Genomic DNA, 26,773 nt, shown 5'->3' on the forward strand with positions numbered 1-26,773 from the left:
AAGAAATACAAATTATGACAAACTCAATGGTAACTATGAAATTAACAAGTAAAAGAGCATCGTTTTAAAAAAAAATCATTATCACGTAAGGGTCTTAAGAAGTGAAAATTGTTGATAATAGTTATTTATCAATGAATCTAAAATAAACTCAAATGGGGAGTATATATCAGCTAACAAATGTCATGTCTCTCTTTGTGCCAAGATTACATTAATTTCTGCTCATGTTTTTCCATTATGCCTATAGAAAGGGTAATAATTACTTTATAAATTTCATTTGCTTATAACGTCTTAAAAAGCAGTCATAATATATTGATGAACAAAATACAAAAATCAGACCGTTTTATCTTTAATCTTTAACCTCGTTGTACTTAAACTATTACAGAAATAGTAAGAAACTATCAACTTGGCGCTCCCACTTAAAGTATTTTATGTGCAATAAAATTCGAGCGCCGAGTGGTTAGTTTCTGACTATTTTATGTGCAACATATTTAATCTGCAATATTTTTGCTCGTAATGTTTCATACGTTTTATTTGTCTTATAAATGCTAACATGCTAAAGAACTCAATGTGAAAAAACGAGTGTATTTTGTATTTATGTACACGTCGTTCACAAGGTGTGGAAACATTTGTATTTTTTAAAAGATTTACTAGGAAACTTTGTAACACACTGTTACTGACGCATGTTCTTTAATAATTGTCTTACTTATCTATAACTGCTATTGAAGGATTATGTTCTTTACAGAAATTTTTCTTAAAAAATGTAGCAAAATGTTTTATTGACATTCTTCAAACGAAACAACAGTATACTGTGACATGGCACTAGTATGAGATAACCGCCCTCAGTTCACCATTCTATCACGCCATGATCAAAGAAGATGGAGAAGACAAAATAAATAATTAAAATAATGAATTTAAACATGGAAATTGATTTTTCTAAAATTTAAAAAGAACTTTATGAACAAGTAAGAAATCTTTTCATCAAGTCTTTTGTTTTAAATAGTGTTTTTTAATGTCTTGTGATGTGAATAGACAAGGAACTGTTTCGCGATCCATTTTACAGTGCGGGAATATCGATATCCATTCGAACCTTCAGAACATACAAGCCCATCTCTGTTTATGCATTTCGTGATATTCAAAATTTGAACGGGTGTATTTATTTTGACTCTCTAAATCCAAAGTTATTTTCTTTCTTGTAGTGCTGATACTTTTTATAATTATGTGAATTAAAAATAAATGATTTGAGCTGAATTAAGAAGCGGACAACACATATAACAAATAATACAAGGGAAGTGTGTAATACCATAATATATTCACTTGTGTTTTTGTTATATGTATATAAAATATGTACATCACAGTTTATGTGTCATGTTAAATGTCGAAATTGTGAAAAACAAAAATGATTTTAACATATTTTCTTGCCTTTTCGTATAGTGTAGTACCTAATGGCAAAAATTGCTCTATTCTTGTGACTAAAATTTGTACTAACGTTTCGATCTTGTGTCCTTTTACATTATAAAAAGCACTGTTCCTTAAATATGAATAAAAGAAAACATACATTATAAGGCAACAATATTTGACTCGTCACCTCTAGTTTTACGTCGACAACATTTTGAGCGAAATATGTTTAACACCGCTCTTTGAAATCCTTTTAGAATACAAATATACAGAATAAATTTATACACAAAGTTAAGTTTGACCACCTCGGCGAATATAGGTAGTAGCATTATATAAAGTTTAGGTGGTGGTCCACTGTAGAACGTCATTCTCATTCTGATTATCATTGAAGGGATGGATAATAGAAGATACAGAATTCCTGCAATCACACACACAGTTGTCGCCCTTACCCGGTTCTCCACAAAATTAGGCAAATCGTTCAGGTTCCGTAAACGACCGTTTTGGGAAGCTGTAATAGGTCCTTTATGGAAGTCACTATGTTGCCGGCGCCGAAAACGCGAAGACATTCCATAAATGAGACAAATATCCATACAAAATATCATTAACATTGGAATAAGGACTGAAAAAACGATGTCTACTTTGTTTAAATTGCTCAGATATTTTAAACTTTCAGGCATCGGACGACACCGATTTTGGATGACCATATGTGTCCACAATATGTATAGATTGGCCACCATCGAGAAGATGGCCACCACAATGATAATACACTTTGTCCGGAATAAGCTACACCATGTTTTCCGTCGTCCGCTTGCAAAATTAATTAAGCAACGTTCAATATGAGCAAACACTAAAAACCACGTGGATAAAAAGTTTGCCAAAAACCACGTGTATGTTGTTAACTGACAGATACCAGTTTTGTTAAAGAAATCATACCAATGATCAGATATCCAGATAATAGCCGAAGACAATAAATAAGCTAAGTCTGATATGGACATGGCCAGTATGTACTGACTGAAAGAAACACGTTTGAGTTTGGTGGCAATCAAGGCTAAAAGTATGATAACATTACCTGCTATACCGATACTCATAAACACAGGCATTCCATATTCTGTAAATTTCTGTATAGATGTCATTTTTCGCACTCCTGTATGAAATGTCCTTCTTCGTCCCACCGAAACATTAGATGTGTCATTGAGCGCTTGGAAGTAGAATGTGCTCTCAATCGCTGAGAGCGTTGTGTTAATCGAATCCATTTCGAAAGTTGATTAACTGCACAACGTTGCGAAACAAATCTCTAGGACAAATTTTATATGTAAATAAAAACAGTTAAGAACTTAACTCAAGGAGGCTTATCACAAATGTAAATGGAACTTCCAAGTATCGAACACTTGAATGTTCTCAAGTCCTTCAATAAGTAGCTGAATCACTATCTATTCCTGAAACACTTTAGCTAATGCAGCATAAAGTACTACTTTAATATCTTTTCCACATTAAATATCACATTAATATGTCTTCAAGATCTCTTCTCATCAAGTGATATTAATATATTGGCACCTTGTCCAATTGCTTCAGTAATTCCATGAGATTTATCGTTGAATTGGCAGCAATTCCAATTCCAAACAAAAATACAACAGGTTTGAGTTTAAAAATGTTCCGTTAAAAAATAGAAACTGAAAACCTACCAGTTCTGTAAATTCCCCTTTCAATTAATGTAACAAGGTCTTATCTCTGGTGACGAAAGTTTAAACGGCCAGAGACTCTCAATTTTGATAACCTTTTCAGAACACGTTCATAACAATGTTGGCACTAATATTTTCAATTCCTGTAATGAACGATATAAAATTTTCTCCACAAAACCAATGAATTCTCGATTAACATTTACAGTTTTTATATCATTCCGTATGACATTTCTCAAATAGCAGTTATAATCGACAGTAAATTAAATTCAAGTCGTCACTGAAACTCTCTTCTACTTTAATTTAAAATTGGAGTCAATCTAAATCAATCACAATCTTTAACTTGAATTACAGAAAACTAAAACCGCATTTGCTAAAACAAGAAGATTACCTTGTATCGCTGAAAGACAAGAAGTTAATGCTCCTTTTTTTAAATTCAAATTGATTATTCACTATCTGTATCCTTTTGAGAAATTCACTTGCTTAACTTTAATCGGCTATATGTGACACACTGAAAAGACGAAAGCTCTTTTCTCAAACTGTACGAATGTTATCATATCATAGCAGAATGAAAATAAAACATACGGCCATTCGAATTCCTATTTCATTTAAATTATAAATTGCCACAGTGTTATGCGAATCGATTTGATTAACAGGAAGCGAAAAAGTGTCAAAATCAGTTGCATCAACCTTAACGATCTGTCATTTTCTTGAAGTTACTTCTGATCTGCACTCTGACAAATACGACAATAACTTGTAAACAGTATGTTATAAACGTGTCATATATTAGTATTTGTATAAAGATGACAAATAAAGAACACAATAGAAAGTTTCTAAACACTCTATAATGATAATTATCCGTGGTATATTCTTATTATTCCAATGTCATGATTTTCGATAATGATTACTTTTTTATCATCACGCAGTGTAGTTAGTGACTTTTAACGATATCTTTCAAGCTTCTAAATTATACTATGATAACGACTGATAATATCGTTGGTATTAATTCGATATCTTTTATCAATCATTGACATCAACATTATCGTTTCCATCTTTTTAAAAGTTGTTCACACATCTTACTCAGGCTAAATCGAATCTGTCCAGTGAATGTTAAATAGTTAAACACACTTGGTATTATGAAATACACACAAGCAAACTGTTAATAACTAACAATTTATATCGTCCACTGTTGCTATCCAAACTGAAAGTTTATGTCAGTCATTTTGTGTGATTAATCTATAGAAAGCTCTGTTGCAATCTAACTCAGACGGCTTACCTACACGGCTATTAAAGCACTAGTCTCGAACATAACAGCCACATATTGTTAAAAGTTATAGTCTAGATTATCAAGAATCCTAAGTCAATGACAGCATTCCTGACAGTTTCTCGCGCGCTCGTTCATTGGCTTAAACCTCGCAGTAGGCTGTGTTAAATCAGCAGTGGGGAATTCCTAACACAGACTTCAAAAGCCAATCTGAAACATATCAGACATAACATTGTTCTTCTATATTGTTAAGGTAGTAGATTTTATTCGAAAGATGACTGCACATGGACATGAAGACCACAGACAGCGAACATGCGTCCAATAATTCAGTTATATATTCATTATCCAATGGAGAGTTCGTCTCGCCGAAAATTACCTATTGATATGACACGCAAATTTGTGTGATCCATCCAGTAAAGAAAAAGTCTTGATGCTAGAATTGGTTACAGAACATCATGAGCCGATTGAATGGAATAACGAAATGTAGGTATTATTGCTAGGCATTGATCCTTACTGTGGCGAGTGAGGGTCAAAACGGCTAAGTGATCGACGCATATAGAAATTTCAAGGAAATTGAAATGAAGTACGTGCAGCATAGTGTCACATCGATTTCCACTCGCTCGGCAAAACCGACATTACATGTCCAATCCAGCGTACTTTGTGGTGGTGCAATATTTGGCATTAACTGCTGTGGGAAGTCGTCTGCGGCAAGTGCGTTGTGACCCATACACGCTAGCGTGCTAATCTGAGGATCCATGGCATTATTTATGTAGAGCAAAGTCTGTGAAATTGCTGCCAATAGCAGCATAAACTCGCCAATAATAAGCTGCCAATAGCTTCATAAACTCGCCTAAAACAGAGAATGACATAAACCTTCAGTACACAGTGTCATCCCTCTGATATCTGGTGTCTCTTATATTAAAAATACAGCACCCGATTAAATTCCAGATAGATATCGATCTAGCAATGTTCCTGATTAAGAATAAAAGTGTTATAAATGGCGTGAAGATTGTGGCAAATAAGAAATCATAGGTCGTAAACTTTCTTTGAAGAACAGATCTCTACACTTTGAGGTTTCTGCCTCAGGTTACATTTATTTCATGAAATTGTAAGATATTACATTGTTACGAATGATTCTGTGTTTTTTCATGGCCTGGGGTGGACAGACTTGAATAAAATCTTCTTTGAACTTTTGTGAATGATTGAAAAACTTCAGTTGTTATCTGTATCTAATAAATCAGCTGGAATAGTTGTTTATCATGACATTGTTGCTGATCTGAAGCCGGGTCCATAGGGTGGAAGGGTGGTGAGGATGCAGGACTGTCTTTGTTGGGGGAATAAGGATGCAGGACAGCACCTGATTGGAGTTAGGGGTGGAGGGTGGAGGGGTCATGTTGCATGGCAGCATCTTCTTTTTAAAAAAATAAATATTGACCAATGACGTTATAAACCTCTTATAAAAATCACACGATACAGACAGGAGTTATTTAATGATATAGATATATCTTAATCGAAGAGAGTGAAACATTTTAGAACTAATTACGGGTCTGTCTAAATATATCGATTGTCAATTCAATGATATCATAATATCGTTACCCTGTTACTCTTAGAGATTTGACTATCTTAAAGTGGGCCCAGGCGTCTGCAAGGAGAAACCTTGCCTCACGGACATCACACGCTAATATAGTTTGGTATTTGACCTCATATTTTAATAATGACTGAAGATTACCAACTCCACCCAATTTGAAACACCTCGCGATATTGTCAATAGATGATAGAAAGGACATCTAGTTGTCAAATCATCCGATCTAAACACTGTATACTCTCTTCGGGATTCTCTATTGTGTCATTTATTCAGCCATCTCATCCTGTAAAATGTGTTCTATATTTGTATGTATGTGTTCTATATTTCTATAAAATATATTGTATATATAGTTATAGTGTATTATGTGCTGACTGGTATACTGATAAATAATTCACTAGCCAAACATTGTCATAAATAAAGGAATCAATATTAATCTGATATAATCATAATCGAGTAATCAACAGCTTCAAAAGGATGCTGGGTCTAATTCTTTATGTATATAACACGTAGATCTAAACTCTTGCTATTTGAACCCGGGTATAGCGTGATTAGTCCAGTTCAAATAAAAAAAATTATGACAGCACCGAACTATAATTATAATAAGGTACATGTTGAGTGCACGCATTATGTCAATAAAGAAATATAAATCTCTCATATCAGCCTAATTACTTATCTCAGCAAGCAAAGGGTCTTGATATAAATACGAGGGTTTTACGACAGTAACCAATAGTTGCATTTCTCTTCATACCATTTCCATGTCTAACTTATTAAAACTCTTGTCTCAAGGTAAGAAACATTCTGATGCTACAACGAGAGCTTCTGAAAGTTCGTATTGTGTCAGCCTATGTTTCCCAAGGCATGTAGAGTTCTATGCTAGCAATATTGCAGTCCGAAACATCTGCCTCTATTCCAGCCAAAGATTTATCAGAGGCTGGTACGGAGGTAGATGTTTTGACCTATCAATAGTTGTGATTTCATGATAAAGTTACTGAGCCCAAGTCTCTAATTTTCATAACGTATAGCGTCTTGCTTGCTAGATTCTAAACCCATTTCTGAAACACTGGATTATAATGAGAAGGTATATATATGATACTCTCAAACCCAACACAATCTGTGTCAAATAAGTAAATGTCTGGAAATAGCAAATGTTTAGCCTAATTGTACACCTTGGTTAGTTGTTATTAAATTCATTGAATTATAGGGTTATGGCTTCAAGTAACCCGAGTTGCATGTACTTAGTGTCATAATTCCGTGGAAATAATATGGGGATTTTCGCGTTTCATATGAAATAAATCCATTAAATTCAAATTATTCTTATACAGAAAACATAGACACATCATTAATGTGCAACACCATTATTTAAAATTTCTCTCATGAAATATAAATCTCATTTTCCCCCTTTTTAAACTCTATATGTATATTATACAGAACAAAAATAGAAGATTGAATGTAGGTTTTAATATACTTTCCGCACCATATTTGGTTAATGAAATGAAAAAGATGTAGGAGTCTAACCTTTGTTCGTCTCTTTTAAGTGGCTACAGTTTAAGTGAGGCAGGTTGTTTTTCTTAACATCTGCGATAAGTCATGTTCCTTCTGCCCTCCAATAGCAAAACATAGTAAGTCAGCTTTTGTTTATTTCGATTGGCTCTTGGAAACACTAGGCTTTATCATTATAAATGCCGTAACTGACTGACTTGATAGGTTTTACCATCGGTATTCAAGCCAGGATCCATTTGTCCGTGAAATTCATTTTTAGTATATGCCCAATAAGTCAATTTACTGCATGTCAAGAATGGGGAGGCAGGGACTTGGTTCAGTCAGTTCTTATGGTAGTGGCGCCACTGTTTGAATTCCACCTAGCTAGTCAAGCGATAGTCTAACATATTCTACAATTCATATTATTTTTCAACCTCGACAAGATGTAGAATAATGACATATTTTAATAGCGAGTAATATAATGAAACGCTATGAAATAGTTATTAGAATAATATATGATTCTGTTTTTAATTATCTTTTTTCATTAGATTTCAATCGGAGCAATGTACCGTACAAGATGAGTTAATTTCGTCTCTGGTTCAGTCAGTTGACAAATCCAATAATATAAACTGATTTCAATATCGTGAAATAGATTGAGACAAACATATCAGACAATTTATTCAGAAAATTATTCGTTAAGACAGATGGTGGGAAGTGGGAGCTCACGTATGCTCGTATGCTGTGAGTTTTCATTTAATTTTCTGTTAGTACGCTTTCAGATTCTATCAAGGGAGATAAGCGATTAAGCATATTCTATCTACAAGTCTCAAACGAACAGTTTACATCCAAAATAACTTGGCAACCCGTACAAGTTTTGTCAGTTTATATTTAATATTTTTATTCGTAGATGTTATATTTATCGATTTTTCGAACATAGAATTCGAATTTAAAGACATCGCCAAATTCACCGAATTACTTTAAATAATTTTTCTCATATCCAAAACGGGTGAGGATTTACAACCAATGAGATTCAATAGCCGCTGTATATTCGGTCAATTACAAAGATTTTAAGCAATCAGTTGCGCAGGCTGTCATTGATGGTCAACGAAAGAATACTTACATTAAAAACTCTCATGGAACTGCAAACCTTACATAATATTAGTGTGATATTGGCGATGGGGATATTGATGGTATGAACAAAACCACAAAAATATCAATCCTATATTCGGAGGTGCGGAAAATCTTCATAAAACGCGGCCATTTTTCTTACCCTACTAAAGCTGACATAAAAAGCTATCAGAGACTGGAATAGAGGCAGCTGCTTTGGACAACTACCCTACCGAATCAAACAATGCGGCACTTACACCAAATGAAATGGCTATTTAATACACCTTGAAAACGGAAAAGTCCACGCAGTGTTTATGGGATATACTTTTCCAGGACAGCGGCGTAGTCTACTCTTTTTTGATTTTCAATGTCCAAATGTCGTGGAATCTTAAAAAAAGCTTGTAAGAGAACAGTTAGATTTTCCAAGATTTTGTGGAAAGAGCTGAAACATTCGTGTAAAAATAAAGACTGTATAATGTGATGTTTCAGAGAGTCATTATGCTTTCGAATTTCAATTTGTCAAATTTAATATGAAACAAAAGCAATAAACAGGAACTGGCAGCTTGGACAGTCGTTTTAAATGTGCTAATGAAGAAATTAAAAATGTAAATGTACTTTACTGAAAAATTATTTAGTTTCTGGAAGGCGAAGTGATATAAAACATTGATTGTGTGAAAAATAAAAAAAAAATGTGGACCACAATTATCACTCTCGTGGGTGTTGCCTGCGAAACTGCTGTAACTGCATTGTCAACTCGCAAGACATACCTTTGAGCTGGCATTACGAATTATTATCTCTGTTTTGTAGATACAGATAAACTGAGTAATTATGAAAAGGGATCAGAAAAATAGGTGCCCCTTCCCAATACAACATTAGGTTTAACAGTTAACAGTTTAATATAGGTATCAACTATTCTTAAAAGATCTGGTGTGGCCATTAAAAAAACACTCTTTATTCTGAGGGAATCTAAATGAATACAATTTAGTTACAGTTATTGTTCTTAACCAAAACATAGCTCTAATTCCTGAAAATATTTCGTATATGCATTGTATCGTTGTGCTGCTACCAAATAAACCATGCCAAATAAACACTCTCGGTAGATGTGGACTCCTCTCAAGAGTTTGTGTTTATAGTTGATAAACCAATCCGTAAAGTGGCATTGATATTCACTGTAACATCATGGCAGGTAATAGATCTGGAAAGGGTGTATGTAGATCATTTGGTTCCAATCTCAATCAAGGACATTTGAGGTTCATATCAATCAATAATAACAAGTATTGATCCTAAATCAAGGACATTTGAGGTTAGAGTTAATCCATAATAACAAATTAAGTAAAGGTGTATTTGGATGATTACAATAGTAATCCGGATACATTCTCAGTTTGTATTCATTAACCAGCCCAATCATCTGGTCAACAGTTAGGTCCAGTCTCTAATAAGTATATTGTTATACGCTTGTTTTTCTAATTATTGTAAAACGCGTGTGATTCGTTTATAGTTGGGTTTCCATTACATTCAAGTCCTTTGCGAATAGTTTTCATTTGTTAACAAATAATAATTTCGGACTCGGTCCCTAGAGGACCGTGAAAACGGAAGAAAACGATTTGAAAGGAAATAGTGTTAACGTTATATAGGCTTTGATTTTACAATCACAGAATCGGAATCAATTTATAGAATTAAATAAACGTTCTTAGGATAACACTGATCCAGTTCGATAACATTCTCAAACCAACAGTGCTAGATCATTTAGCTTATCCTGACCCAACTACCAACTACTACGACTACCAACAACCATCCAGTTTTTGATATCTGTTGCAAGTGGACGTTAATCTGTTATCTACCAACCAGCTGGTTCGCTAACCCTGGCTCCTGAGGTTAGGTTACATCACAGATCAAGCTCAAACGGACTGCGTTCCGGAAATAGAAATAGAAATAGCACAGCTGTTGCATCGTTATGCGAGGTAATACCACGTTTACAGTTTAATATAAAATAAAATATTTGAGACCATTGTTCAGATCTCTGATGTAAAATTGATAATAGCATCAATCATAAACTCTTTACTACGTTATTATTATTTTTTTTGAGAATTCGAGGGATTATTTCTTAAATACAGCGGTAATTATTTCTTGCATGTCTACATTTCACTTAAATTATTGATGCCTGATGATAGCCTCAAGCAATATGTAGACCTGATACAAGTCGTACAGTTCGATGCAACAAGTTTATGTATCTGCGTAGTAGAAATTATATGGTACATTATGACAGGATCTAAGATGAATATATAGATAAAAAATCAGCAAGATGTACTTGTGCTCTGACTGTAACTTGAATTAAAATCCATCACAATATAATTTTGTCCACTGTTGAATTTTTAAGAAGTCATGAGAACGCAACGAAATTCGTATGCTTTGGGTAGACATACTGCTGTCGCATTAGATTAATGCAAATTACTACAAAATCAAATCGAATCTATTAACATTACTATGGAGGCAGCTGATCTAACAATTTTGTTCACAAATGGAGTTTAATAAGATAGTTTCGAACCTTTTACACAAGAACAATACCCGCCACTGGGCCACAAACCATTAAACTCGCATTGCATTGGGTCACGATTTTTCTGGCATTATCATATTTTACCTTTTCTTGATGCGAAGCATTATGAATTTGAGTAAAAACTATAAGCTGAGCATGAGAAACATCTTGTGTTCACGAGGCCAGGTCATAAAGAGGCGACGTACCTGAAGAAGCCATAACATGATACATTTCCACCTGATTTAATGACTTAAACAGGAAGATCATAAGCCACAGCCTACATACTAAATCACCAATGGTTCTTACATACCAATACCAAAAATCACAGGGGACATATTTTATTATTATTACTTAACGATCATTAGGCAGCATACAGTGGCATGTTAACCACCCTTAACAGTGTTGACCGGACAGTGACATAGCCCTGGGGACTAATTTCAACCACGTCATCATGTCATTTAATCATTATAAATTTCAGTAGTATATTTGATAATATGGTCGTATATACATAGATACATATTGATATATTTCTTTTGGTAATGTTATGTTATGTTATGAGGTCATAATGATACTATATGTAATAAGGTGTATATGGGCGAATCTAGAAAATGTCCGAGGGGGAGGTCAAAGCCCATGGAGGCCAGATGCTAGAAGTTGCCAGAAATCCCCAGAAGTCAACGGATTTCAGATGGCCTGAAGTTAATTTTAAGCATTTGGATGGTGAAATTTTCACTTCAAAATAAGACCTTTCATACGCCCGACGGGAGGTCTATGACCCAATGTCCCACCCCCTAATTACGATACTGAACGTATGATGTGAAAAAAAACTTACATAATAGCATAAAAAGGAGGTCATGATATTAGTGTTAAAAAGCAATTGCATTGTAAATTTCAGAAATCATTTTGATTGATTAAAAAGATTTACCAAAAATATGACATACAAAACTCCAAAATAGTCGTCATGTTGATCTATCAGTCACATGATGGTATCAGGTTGACTCACTTATGAAATGCAAAATCATTATCACCATCGTCATCATCATCATCATCATCATCATGTATTTTCAAAGCAACTCCAGTAGACGTGTTGTCGCAGTAAGCAGCAGTCATAGGCTCATTATCATCATCAGCATCCTCTCCTGCATTATCAGCATTCTCTCCTGCATCATCAGCATCCTCTCCTGCATTATCAGTATCCTCTCTTGCATTATCAGTATCCTCTCCTGCATCATCATCATCCTCTCTTGCATTATCAGTATCCTCTCCAGCATCATCAGCATCCTCTCCTGCATTATCACCATCCTCCCCTGCATCATCATCATCCTCTCCTGCATTATCACCATCCTCCCCTGCATCATCACCATCCTCCCTTGCATCATCATCATCCTCTCCTGCATTATCAGTATCCTCTCCTGCATCATCATCATCCTCTCCTGCATTATCAGTATCCTCTCCTGCATTATCATCATCCTCTCCTGCATCATCACCATCCTCCCTTGCATCATCATCATCCTCTCTTGCATTATCAGTATCCTCTCCTGCATCATCATCATCCTCTGTTGCATTATCAGTATCCTCTCCTGCATCATCATCATCCTCTCCTGCATTATCAGTATCCTCTCCTGCATCATCATCATCCTCTCCTGCATTATCAGTATCCTCTCCTGCATCATCACCATCCTCCTTTGCATTATCGGCATTCTCTCCTGCATCATCATCATCCTCTCCTGCATCATCAGCATCCTCTCCTGCATTATCACCATCCTCCCCTGCATCATCATCATCCTCTCCAGCATCATCAGCATCCTCTCTTGCATTATCAGTATCCTCTCCTGCATCATCACCATCCTCCCTTGCATGAAAACATCCTCTCCTGCATTATCATCATCCTCTCCTGCATCATCAGCATCCTCTCTTGCATTATCAGCATCCTCTTCTGCATCATCATCATCCTCTCCTGCATTATCAGTATCCTCTCCTGCATCATCATCATCCTCTCTGGCACCATCCTCTCGTTCATCATCACCATCCTCCTCTGCATTTACACCATCCTCTCGTTCATCATCACCACCTTCATCATCATCACCATCTTTTTCTGCATCGTCAGAGAAAGCGCAATGAGAACATTTGCATCATATTCAGCCACAGCATTAGAATCATTATCATCACCATCATCATCGGGCAGCAGATGTAGTCTTATATTATCTTTTCTAGAATATTCATTTGTTAATTTTCATTTTACTTCATTACGTTAATGATGGTTTAAATGATTTATTAACAATGAATCTTCACACGGTTAACTCGCTCGAGGGTTAAACTGTCATGAAATAACAAATCCCCGTGGATCAATTATGTATGATTTGAGTAAAAAGATAAAGGCTTAGCCTAAGGTGCTAGGATATGACAATCTCAGATGTGTTGCGTTGTGTTTTGGAAGCGAGCGGATGTTTCAGGCGGCATGATCAGGAAAGAATATTGTACTTACGTGTACACTGTGGATGGAGAATACTTCAGTTTGAATTGAAGTGGGTTAGGGCGGAGTATGGAGAAGAAGCAGAATGGATGAAGAAAAGAGGTTGGATTAATAAACCGTTATTTACACTGTGTTTTTATATCTTCTCAAAAGCAGACTTTTTAGATTACGGAATTGTTGCTTGTGCGGATTTTTATCCAATCACCACCTGTAATATGGAAATGAATTGCACGTGTCAAGACAACGCTTTCTGTCCAGTGCCCTGTATCCCGTCAATATAGAATGCATAACACTCATTCAACATGGATTCGACATCCAAAAATAGTTGTGAGATACAATACAACTTAATGAACATTGAACATTAATTTAATATCTCTTGGGTATCAAAGCTGCTCAAAATAAACATTTAACCTAGACTTTTAAGATTTTTAATGCTGAAGTTGAGTTGGGATTTGTAATGGATAAATATAGATACATATCATGTTTCCTTTTCCTTTGACCTTGGTATGACATGTAAACTATTCCGAATCAATTAATGAGATGAGAGAAATAGCTGAGAAATATAATATAATTTAATGGATATTCTCAGGATATGATAACTGCTATTAATTCAATATCTCTAGGGTAACAAAGATCTTAATGACGATTATTCTGACCAGCATATATAGTTCCTTCCTAAAATAACATAAACAGAAAATACTAAACAATCCTCGCTTCCTACCTTGGTTTCTCACCAGCTGTCCGCTAACACACCTCTATTTGAAGCTACACGGCATATCGAATATTAACATAAGAGTTAAGAGGAAGAAGTGCGTAGTGGTAATAAAAAAAATCCGCTTTAAGGACCATACAATTTGCTTATCGGAGTTTGAAGTTTATTTGTCAAGTAACCATTATTGACCTTAGGCGGCAATGGTTAACGGCTTACACTTCGAAGTCTTTTTTAAATGAGGACGCCCTGGTCTTGTTAATCATCTGTCGAGAGATTTTGCTAAACATGCACAAAATATGTAGCCGTCGGCTGTTCTAGGTCGGCTGACCTATTGCAGGAATCAACCCTCTACTTCTGCGAACTAGCACCTGATCAATGGTTGTCTTTAAAGGTCACGATACTCCCATCTTAGATTTCTATAGCCCTATTAGCAGTTGGTTTAAAAGTCTGGTAAAATTTAAGAGATCGACAATTGTTTCCCATTAGATTAGAAATAAACAAAGGGACAGTGCCAACAACAATGACTGAAGAATAACTTTTTATTGATTGCTACATCCAACAACTAAAGTAAATATTCTTCGGTTTTTGTGGATAAGAAGGATAGTTAGAAAAGATTGTTTGAATTCATTTTAAGCCGAAAGCGATTTAAATAATATGCATATAATAGAGCAGTATGACGACATCCCTCAACAGCCCAACTCCCAAATAATAGTCAGTTTTGATAAATATGTATTGTTACACCTGCAGCTACTATTCATTCAAGTAGTAATTCACTATTTTATCCCCAGTACATTATCCTAATCGGGCCCAGAAGATAATGTAAAACTCCACTACATTTCATTCCACGTCTCCATCAGAACATGACAGTCTCATATTGTGGTCAATTTCTCCCTTATTAATGGCGCTGTTCGGAGACACTGACATAGGCAAAGTTTTAGTGGATTAAGGGCGATATCATGAGGTCCCCAGAGCTTCAGGTACACAGTCCCTCAATAATTGGAAATCCAAAGTGTTAACATCAACCGACACTCACTTCATTGGCAAAATATCCTTTATTGCCCAGCACAAAGAGTTACCAGTCTTACTAAGCCCAACACAATGCAGAAGCATTAAAAACTCATTAAAAACCTCATCGCGTTAAGCTGGTATTCGAATTTAAAAGGTGAAAGAGTGAAGTGTTATGTTACGATAAGAACATCAAGGATTTTAGGCGAAGCATCAACAGAATCATATCAATTATACAGATGACCTCACCTTGAGCTATATATAACTAATAGCTTTTCATCGTGAAGCTCAGTTATTAATTAAATAATGACAACAATTTGTTCAATATTGTCATTAACTGTACAGTGTCCAGAATAAGGCTTTGTTATCGTTATGATTTATGGAGCCAATCACGCCAAATGAAAAGAACAAACAGAAGAAATTGATTGCTATTCTAGAACTTTTGGTCGTGTTTAGCAGTTAAGCAGCTTACGATGTATTTATAAGACTGAGTATTTATTATATTAATTCTGTATCATCATGAACTGAGAGTTTGTCATCCTGATAATATTTAAATATTTCTAACAGGTTTACATGATTCTCCTTTTTAACCTGAAAAGATGCTCCATTAATACACTCTGAGACTCATTTATGACCTAGACTAGAGAGTGGGAGATAATTTGGTTGTTTACTTTCAAAAATAGCCATTGTATCAAGGTTACTTTGATTCAGCCTGTAACAACATCATCCAATTAAGCTGTTGCTTCAACCATTTGTTAGCTGTTGCTTCAACCATTTGTTAACTGTTGCTTCAACCATTTGTTAACTGTTGCTTCAACCGTTTGTTAACTGTTGCTTCAACCATTTGTTAACTGTTGCTTCAACCATTTGTTAACTGTTGCTTCAACCGTTTGTTAACTGTTGCTTCAACCGTCTGTTAACTGTTGCATCAGCCATTTGTTAACTTTTGCTTAAACTATCAATTCCTGTTGCATTTCTCAGCCAATTTACGTCGCATCACTAAATGTCTGACTTAATCACCCAACTTGCTTATGTTACATTTCTTAACCAATTTTGTTAATGTTGAACCAACCAACCTGATGTTATTCTACTGAAAAACCCAATGTGATGATCTCTAACGTATAACTTATCTGCCCACTTATCCGTTACTTATTGAATCAGTGCCGCCTTATAGTACTTATGTTTATGTTGATGTAATCTTCATATAAACTGCTGTACCATTTACACTCTCACAAAATACACCACATTCAGTCAATTTGATAAAAAGTTTAACTCAAATCATCATAATAAAATGATAGGCAACTGACTGTTCAATGATGTGCTTATCACACCAGCAATACGTTGAAATTCTAATGTTCATGCTTAAAAGACTCTGATAAACAATTGCAGGGGCGCTGGAAGGATGAGCATGACCTAGCTTAGTGCATTTGTTACTTTTTGTTTGAGCATTACTTGGTATTTTAGGTTTGCATTGTTATTAATCTAACATTAAGAATAAAACGTACATTGCATGCTAGAGGGTGGTCCAGAATTTCTGCTTTTGAATTTCATCAACATGATTGCGTAGGACATTTGACGTGAATTCGCCACAGAAATTGAGACATGATTGCTGCCATGTGGGTTATGTCTTACCATTACGATGAATTAATTTACAATTTTCACGAACAACACGTTTATTTCTCAATTCTGCAAGTATTTCGCAACTCTTCATCTATATTAAGTTAATTAGGTGCAGAAAAGTAAGACGTAAAACTCTGAAATATCACTTAATACCGCTGAACATCTTCTGCTAGGCAAGATCATACAGTTCTATGGCTAGATAATGAGTTTTAGCACCTTGAATATGTGTGATGATTTTGTGGAATATCAATGCATTGTAGAGTCTTTTTACTGAATCACTCAAGGAGAGCATGATGTTTATAAAGGCCAGTACTCGCAATTCATCATACCAGTCTCTTTCGACGATTATAACATTTGCAAATATGTTAAAACTTCGTTGTGTCAATCAAGTACTACAGGCCCGTAGCTACAGGAGGACCCCGACCAGTTCCATTACTGTAACTAGACACCATGCACCATTTATTATACGTCTGGCTATGGGCATGTTGGTGAATTTTGACCAGTCTGTGGACAATTTCATTTTCAATTGGTCGGCTGTATTTCAATTGCAACAAACCGTTCAGAAAATTAATGTTCACCTTTCCAACATCAGAATCGGTGGGGATACTGACAAAAAATGTGTTTGTACTTGATTCACCCAATAACATAATTTAAAATAAGTTTATTTCCTACTGAATCCCTTTAAGTTCAGAAGTAGAACAGTAACCTAAATTCAATATTAAAAACTTCCATCATAGATATTAGCTTGGATTTGAGTATAAATCTCACCAATGTTTTTCTCATTGAGAAGACACTTAATGTGTTTTAGAAATTACCATCTAATCTTTTAACGGGTTTTCTATTGAAAATAAAGACTAAAAACTTTCGTCTGGAAAAACTCAAGGAAAGGAATTTGAAATCCTATCAGAGTGTAGACATTAAAGATCAAGAGAGGCGGTATTGATGTAATGAAGATAGCCGCTGTTATTGTCTTCTTAAGTTTTCAGTAAATCTTTCATTATAGCATCATTCAACATCAGTAGCGTATTTAAGTGGGTGGGGCGCATTGGACCACGGTCGCCCCCTCGGGTCTGCGACAGGTATTATTTTGAAGTAAAAACTTAGCCCTCTAAATACTCAAAATTCATCTCGGGCCATCTAAAATACGTTAGGGCCTCGCCTTCAATAAAGACTCTCTCCTTAAGCATTTTCTAGATATACCCTGAATTAACTGATATCAATTATAGTTTGAACATATTTATTGCAATTCGTAAAAGTTACAAGAAGTTACAAAGGGAACATCTCTTTTATGTCACGGAGCACGACGCCTCTCTCATCTGGAAGTTATAAAGTCTATTATAAAAGTAGATACAGTAACGTGTATATCCAATACACAATACACAATTATATTATGATAATATACAGAGTTGTATCACGTGACAGACCCGGAGGAGTATACTGTATCAGGTTCCAATTTTTTAATTTTTAATCAGGTTTTTAAATTCAACAAGATAGACCACCAAGGTTTCATTTACTGATCAAGTTGTGGCTTTCATCTACTATTTATAAGCTTGCACTCGAGGTGTTGGAAACCCAAATCATTTTGACATTAATTCTCCTGTGGCTATGATGAAATAAATAATTTCTTTGATTTTTACTAGTCCACCATGGAATTCTAATGAGTTGTCAACATGTAAAATTTAAGAAGGAAATTAAACACTATAATTACGTTTATTAGAACATGACAGGAATTATTAGAAATCAATCATACAACGACAACCAATCATTCATTAATTAACAGAGGAAATTTTAGAATGTGATTTCCACGGATACCTATTTCCTATTGAGTATCCCAATCTAGAAAGATCGGGGACAGTCTTTAGATTCGTTTGCGTCTTCCTCTATGGGTTTTCGTCACCGTCTTCAATCACCAAAATTGTTGCAAAGAGGTATTTCATTAATTCTGATGCCATGGCCATTTTTCGTCTGTTGGACCCCTATAGAATCATGGTTAGGAGTATGTCGTCTAGTTTACTGAAAACACGACAGAAATTTAACGTCATTAGATCTTCAAGAAGGACAACAGGCTACCTACGTGTTCACTGAGCTTAGAATGAGGAATACGAAGATGCAGCACACAACAATTACCCTAATATACGCCCGATGTTTATATTTTCATTATCACAAAATCATTTAAATAATTCCTATACTACTTTGAGGCTGATATCTATACTGACTTAAAAATATTGCGAGCAACTCGATTTCCTGACGAAATACCGTTGTTTCTTAAAATCATGCCGACCAATATTTTTAAAAGACTTGTAAAAGGGATTAGGTCTTCTAGTTCATAAACGTTACAATTTGCAAAACATAGTGTGGATGACATTTAAACGAAAATTGTACCTCCAACTATACACTAAATGAAACGGACAGTGTCCAGCTGACCTCCATAGGCTACATTGCTTTCTGTGTGTTATAGTCATCCATCACGTAGATGTACTTTAGTTGTACTTACTTACCCTCTAAAATATTCTTATTCTCAAATTAGCATTTCCAGCAATTATTTACTATTATTTACCAGTAATTATCACTAATTATCATTACATTAGACGATTGTATGACCTGGATTTCCCCTTGAAAAAGATAGAAAGTTGAATTAAAATCGGTCTGTAACACACGGGACGTCGGTTTATTGTCCCATCAGAACGACTAGACGCTCTCCATGTCAGCCCCTCTTACCTGCATCACTGACAGACGTGCAAAGTGGTCAAAGGAATCACTTCCAGCTAGTAAGTTCATATAAACAGTTTACTAATATACTATGGGAATGCATTACTTTAATAGGAAGAAGAATTAAGATGACAATGTTGATGAACAACTTGAAATGTGACAGTGGCTGGTAATTGATGTGATAGTGATATTGGTTCAGGATGCTGGTTTAATGGATTCAATAATGATGTAACATTACAATATTTGCTCAGTTGTTCATGTTGTCAATTACTTTAATAAAGTTGGCAGAATGGGTGGACGCCGGACTCGATACCTGGGGTGATAGGTTTAAAGGAACTGTATAGAAGTTTTCTTAACTGTATCGGGGATAGCATCAATTTGTTCCATTCCAATTTTCAATTTTGTCTCTTCCTGCAATTCCATTAAAAATAAGTGTTTGAAGACGTCACTAATCGCGAAATAATATGCCGAATCGCGATTATAAGTGACGTCATAACACGCTTAGTCTTGAAAATTTGAATGGTGCAAATTAATATTGTCAGTGTTCCCGACACACTTAAACATTTCAGAAAACGTCTTTACAATCCCTTAAAGCGGGATCATTTCGTAATTTGCGATTCAATTTAACTTATTAAGTCTAAATTAAAATTTATCACGCCGACCTGCGATCAAAATGTATGGTAAATTCTTCAGGCGAATTTGTGCGAAACCGTTAGTCTAGAAACTGCTGGATCCATTGAAGCCATATAATATGACTATTTTATCATTATTATTATCTACGATCACATCACGATTCTTCAACAGCAACATTTTGAATTTTTACCAAATTTTTATGAAATACGCATCAATTTTTTATTTATTTAAATAGCAATGTTTTATTCGTTTTACTTCAAGGGAATTTAATTTGACCACTTCAGAGTACTGTACACGAGGTTACAATGAGTACAACTCAAAATAATAGAATGCCTCTCTCCGTGCCTGCCTCACCTGCCTCCCCTGTCGCCTATCTACCCATCACTGACTAAATATCCCGTAGGCGTTCCTCACCCTCCCTTCCTCTTCTCCATATTACTAACACTTCCTCGCTACGTACCGCATCCATACTTAATCTTCTCCCATCTCATTTCGTTCCCTCTCCCTATGTCTGCTTAGAAACTATTTCTCATCTACGGTCAACCCTTCTTTGACAATCTGTCTCATGACCCCAGTTCCATCTTTCTCTGTATCCCACTGCGTATCCTTCTTTCTCTTCATCTTTCTTACCCCGGACTGTCTCTTCATCCATTCTTTCTACTTCCTTTATCTCTCCTTGATGGTTCTCCCACTCGAATTCCCTTATTTCTTGCTGTTACTCGTCTTCTTATCTCCTTCTTCTCTCCTTTCTATTTGTTTGATTTTGTTCTTTTACATCCCTTCTTTAATCTTTTCTTCAAGGTTCATCACAATTTGCGTGTCAAAATAACCCTTTTGTTATCACTATTACATTATAATTGTTTTATTATTGGTAGAGTTTCTACATAATTGTTTTTAAGTAATATAATTAATTAGTATAAATTAAACAAAAGACGAAGACAGACACATACCTATCCAAATCAATACATTGAAGATCAAAAACGAACACAATCAATAAGGTAGACATGAAATTTGTCCTATGTTGGTCCTGGACCATTCCATACATAACGCTATATATAATTCATCCGTTAACATAATTACTCTTGAATTTTGCTGTCGTGGTACCAGACAAATAATCCTTTATCAACCGGGGCTTCATTTCCTCAACATGCTATGATTTATGATTTAATTTATTTAATGATATTGAAGACTAGATTGAAATGTTAACGACGACAAGGCAAATAAATGTTGTTCAATATATTACGTCTGAATAAAAGATTCGGTTTCTTTGAAGGTGGATGCAGATTGACATACAAAGCAAATCATCTCATTGTATCCGTTATAGCAAAATCCCTAAATTGACCTATTGTCGTAGATTCCTTTTCCCAAAAAACCAGAAAATAGAACGGAGATGTGAATTTGTTCAGTAATATCACTAAATGTTTTTTTAACCTGTGTTTTGAACTTTCACAGTTTTTATTTTGTTTATTTATTTATTTATTTTTTTCAAATTCTGCATAGCGGCCTCGCAAAATACACTGTGTACTCAAATCAAGTAATAGAAAGAGATAAGAATAACACAAACTATAAACGCTGATCGTTTAGAGAACACCCGGTCACTCAGGATACGTTGTCCAGGAATTGTTAAAGGGTTTTCGCTCATAGAAATAAGATCCTAGTTACGGTTCCGTTTTTGCAGTTATTTATCTCAGTACCTCTAAAAAGTCGTATATTCGGATATCAACCTCAAGGCAAGCTCAACTTATTTTCTTTTCCAATTAGAAAGAGATATTTCTTAGTTTTTCGTGCTGGAAAACTACATTTATCCTATTTGTGTTCTTCATTGTACTGTTTTATGTTTATGGAACCATATGTGTCGGTTTTTCGTGCTGGGAAATAAGATAGTTCCGATTATTTTAGAGAGAGTGTTACAGTTACCACTATCTATCATAATAAACCATTAACTTTATACTGTTTTATTTATTACCTTGTGAACTTAAGGTTATTGACATTCTCAGCATTAAATGATCTCATTTCAGATGTACTTGTAGACAAGTTGATAATTCACATTATACTTTTCACATACCTGATAGCGACAATAGGGCGATATAAGATCCAACAATAGGATTCTTATAAAATAGATAAGCGTGCCTTAATTACTTAAAGTTCGTGCCATCTTCCATTTAGTATAGACTCGACAATTATAACATGACCATCATAAAGAACCAATGTATCAAAACTTGCTTAAAGTAGTTTTAGTTACATTTGTGTTTCATGCTTTTAATATCAATTACACTAAACCCGGAATTTCAGTTGGCGGTAAATTCACCACGGATTACTTTGCACTTTGACATAGTTTGGTGAACATTTTATTAAATGAAGAGTCCTGCAGAGCATTCTTAAGGTTTGAATGTCCTAAAGAAAAACTCTGTTTTCTATTACAGAGGCGGCTAAGATCAGATTTTCATAAAAATTGTGCATTTAGTGATAAAAGCACCAAAATTGGTCATACTGTAGGGGAACAAGCCGGGAATAATTTCAGATAAGGAGGCACTTTTATCTGTGTGCGCATGCTTAGCCGCCTCACTATATTCTAAGTATTTAATATATTGAATAAAATGTGAAAAATATATTTGTTATAATTTTTTCTGCTAGATGATAGGGACTTTCGATGAGGGTCGAGGGTCTTTTGTCATGGTGTAATATTGCAGTTGAGCTTTTGTCCTCCGGGACATTTGTTTGTTCACCGAATATTTCAACCCATTAGACAGCAGAGTATGATATTCCCTAAAAATAATGTCAGTTCGGTTAACATAGTTACGAAGACAGTATATAACGATATCGGAAAGTTCAATTTCAGATCTATACACCATAGCAGACCTGACACTATCAAGGGGACATTAAATCTATTGACAGCTAGTTTTATTGGGCGATAAATCACTTCGCGAGTTGCTTTCCTTTCCCTAGTTTATTGAATTTCTGTCTTACACAACATTTTTTATGTCACTTGTCTGCCCTATACTTTTTAATTAATAAATTTATCAATAAATTCTCGTATCTTGTCTTTAAAGAGGCACGCTTACGGACAACAGGGATCTGATAATGTACTGTTGTTCTTCATTAACCTCATATTTTGGCGCGAAAGTTCTCTCACACCATAGAGATTACCAGTTGCGAATTGTTGACATGTGGCCCTGCGTTCCGAACGCAACTAACAACTCAGTTCCATGAGACTTGCGTTCTAAACTTATCACCAATATTCTTATTATTTTGAACTGGTGACCGTGATGGTGCGAGGGTAACTTAAACTTGTTGCAGGTTGCCTATGTCCTCACTAGAGTAGTTATTGTTGGACTAGTAGCCTACCAACTATGAAACGATATTATTCGCATCACAACTTCTATTGATACCAGCTCTTTGCATGTCTACAAGAGTTTCTGATTCACAATCCATCATCGGGGCATGTGGCTTGAAATTGGAGCGGACATATTCGTCTTTCTACAGAGCTGGAAAATTGTAACCAAATCTTCCAACTTTTTTATCTTAAACCATGAGGTGATCCATTAAGCTTCAAAGACACAAAGTTGGTTAATGTAAGCGCGCCGTTCAAGAAGTACTAATCTGCAAAATTTTGACTGCATTCACAACATAATGCCGAATATTATTCCTTTAACTCTATGCAACAAATTTGACTTCAAGTTGCATAAAACTAAAGCTTGTCCCAAATATTTTGTTCTCTGCCAGACACAATTTTGATTGAAGTTTGAAACGTATCAATTTAAAATTAAACAAGCATTCTGTATCACTATCATTCGTCTGCGTTTGACAGTCAGTGACTATTGAATATGTCGTCCTGTTGAAAATGAGGAAAGAGAATCCAGAAGATCGATGAGATTGTCTAAGAACCAGCTGTAGGCATCCTTTTCAACTTAAGTTGTTTTCCTTGAAAAAAATCGCGTTGTTTCCTTCTTTCTGTCATATTGACTCATGTATTACAAACTGTGAAATCTTATGAAATAAGTTGTTATCATTGTAAAAGAAAATAGTATTACCTTCCTTTCTTTCGTGCATTATCAACTTTTAAACCTTCATACTGCTCAATACCTCAGGAAATAATAACAGATCAATAAGATTACCTATTGTATTTAAAGTTTACCAAAGGTCACATGTTATACGACTTTTTTTCTGATTTCGATTTTCTACTTTAATTCATATCTCGTAGGAAGTATTCATGTAATATAGTTGTTTTCTTATTTGGCAGTCTTAATTTTTCAAAATTAATGTCGTAATATGTCAATGTAAATAGTAAACCATCTTCACAGGCTGTAGTTACGGTTTGTTTAGTGTTGACTTATCAGAAGTCAGATTGACAAGGTAAAATGGATGTATCCGCTTGATACATTTTTCACAAAAATTGTGTGGATTTCGGTACATTGAAGATTAAACTTACGTGAATAGAAAATTAAAATGTACAATGCCAGGTATTTTAGAAACATAATATGGTAGAGCATTTCCAATGTTGGAGAAAGAATGGATAACTGATATGCCTCTGCTATCTATTCTGTCAGAAAACATTTGCATCTTTGGACTAAAAAGGGACATCATTAATGTCTACTTTGTTTAAATTTTAATTCAGTCTTTAGCCTTCATTGTTAAGGACTGAAGGATCTGTCAGTCCCCATTAGAGTCAATGATCCTTGTCAGATTATCTGTACCAATTCAATCAATTATAGATATACCGAAATAACGAGATTGATCATTCCAAGTCACGAATCTGTCACTCTTCAATATTCAGCTCTATCATTTCCTGGATATCACAAGAACTCTCTGTCAGTGATGCTCGTCGGAACAGCCGACATGGGAAAAGAATCTTGTAGTTAGGATGGGACAATAAACCGTGGTGCTACAGACTGATCCCTCGACAGTCAGAAATCGCAAAGAGTAGGCCAATTCCGCTGCCCTGTCAATAGAAAATTTGCACAACAAAAGCAAATACAAGACGAATGCATTCATATACATGATATAAGTGACAGTTATTACTGAGTTCATTATTAATTCAATAGCCTCTATAATCTGATTTCATACTTCACAATAATTCCTCTTTTTTTTTTCTTTTCACTTCTTAAAGATTGCGAGATGCAGGCAATAACTCGACGTAATTTGAAATGTATTGACTGTATGTACATGTAGAATACTTATTAAGTTTCATCAAAAATAAGAGTTTTTCTAACCTAAAAAAAGCATTTTACAGGAAATGAAAATACAAGAATGAGGCCAAACTTATAAAAAGAATGTCTTCCGGAAATTTCTTTAGTTATAAAACAGATCAATTCCAGTTAAAGGGATTTAGTATATTAATTTGCTAAATTCCAGCTTTCGGGGGGGGGGGGGGGGGGAGAGGGAGGGAGAGGGAGGGAGAGGGAGGGGAGTTATCGTAATTTTCGTCACTATCACAGGCTTTAACTTTATTATCAGCTTTTGCTCTTGTGACGTCATATTCGGTATAATTACAAGAATCACTAAATCTGATATTTTGGGAAATGATGTAAATGTAAGCCATAAATGGCCAAGTTACACAAAAAAACCTAGAATCTGCCCTTCAAACCATTTAAAGATGCAGGACGCCATCCTTTCAGCAATCGGAGGCCTACTTCAGTCTCTGAAACAGAAATGTCTAAGCTAAGATAATTAGTAATAGGGTTCACAGCTCACTGTCAAAATTTTAGTTATCAAATTTATCTGCGTTTTCAAGTTCAAATGACGAATCGCCTTTTTTAGACTCTACCATACATAGAAAAGACATAAAAATAGAAAGTAAAATTTATAGTTTTAGGTATAAAAATGGTTTTTGCAATTTTTGTGCAGTTTTGTGCATATTGAAGACAAAATCATCTCCTGAAAATGGCGATAGATGGCCTTTAACTTATCTAAAAATCTATTTAAATTGTCTATTATTCCCAGCGGTAACATATACATAGAATAATGTAAAAAACTTTCTGACGTAATTATCAATTGTCACTTGTGATTTTTTACCTGAGAAATGACTCTGATAAATGAAATTAAACTAAATCTGTTGGTAAATCTATTATTCTTCATGAAAATATTTGAACATCCCAATAAATCGGTGTCTCAAAAAAAAAAATTCCTAAAGTTGGACGGGTAGTATCTCAGCTGTTGGTAAACTGATTTCTTTCATAATTCTTACAGATATATTTCAAGTCGTTGTTGTCCAACCCTGAAGAAGATAAAGAAAAAAATGATTATCCGTAACATCCATCTCGGAATAGACAAAATGTTGGTCGAAGATGATGTAGGGCAGATTGAACACAGATTACAATAGGTAAGTTGCCTTAATATTGCATTTTTGGACATGCTGTTTTGTTTTGGGCAATTCTTGTTCAATATTGGACGGTTTTCATATTTTCTGGGTTGGACATCTTGAAGTATATCTGTGAGAATTGTGAAAGAGATCAGTTTACCAACAGCTGAGATACTACTACTTTGGGAAGTTATTTTTGAGACACATGATATATAGAAAGTTACTGAAAGATAATCGGAATATCAACGTCTGCTCTTTTTTTAAAACTAGAACCACAGATGTTG

At 34.9% G+C, this 26,773-nt stretch overlaps 2 protein-coding genes across 2 annotated transcripts; both read right to left on the reverse strand.

Moving 5' to 3' along the window:
* Positions 1-2,105: 2,105 nt before the first annotated feature.
* LOTGIDRAFT_107093 (hypothetical protein) lies at positions 2,106-2,528 on the reverse strand (the record flags this gene model as incomplete). Its single annotated transcript, XM_009064033.1, has 1 exon — positions 2,106-2,528. A coding segment is annotated over one exon (423 nt), but the record flags the coding sequence as incomplete, so codon positions are not given.
* A 9,510-nt stretch (positions 2,529-12,038) lies between these two features.
* On the reverse strand, positions 12,039-20,843 carry LOTGIDRAFT_154836 (hypothetical protein; the record flags this gene model as incomplete). Its single annotated transcript, XM_009064034.1, has 3 exons — positions 12,039-12,845; positions 12,884-13,134; positions 20,822-20,843. 3 exons carry the CDS (start codon positions 20,841-20,843, stop codon positions 12,039-12,041), a joined length of 1,080 nt encoding a protein of 359 aa, XP_009062282.1.
* Between the last annotated feature and the right edge of the window lie 5,930 nt (positions 20,844-26,773).

This window comes from Lottia gigantea, assembly GCF_000327385.1.
Source record: "Lottia gigantea unplaced genomic scaffold LOTGIsca_6, whole genome shotgun sequence".
Classification (NCBI taxonomy): domain Eukaryota; kingdom Metazoa; phylum Mollusca; class Gastropoda; family Lottiidae; genus Lottia; species Lottia gigantea.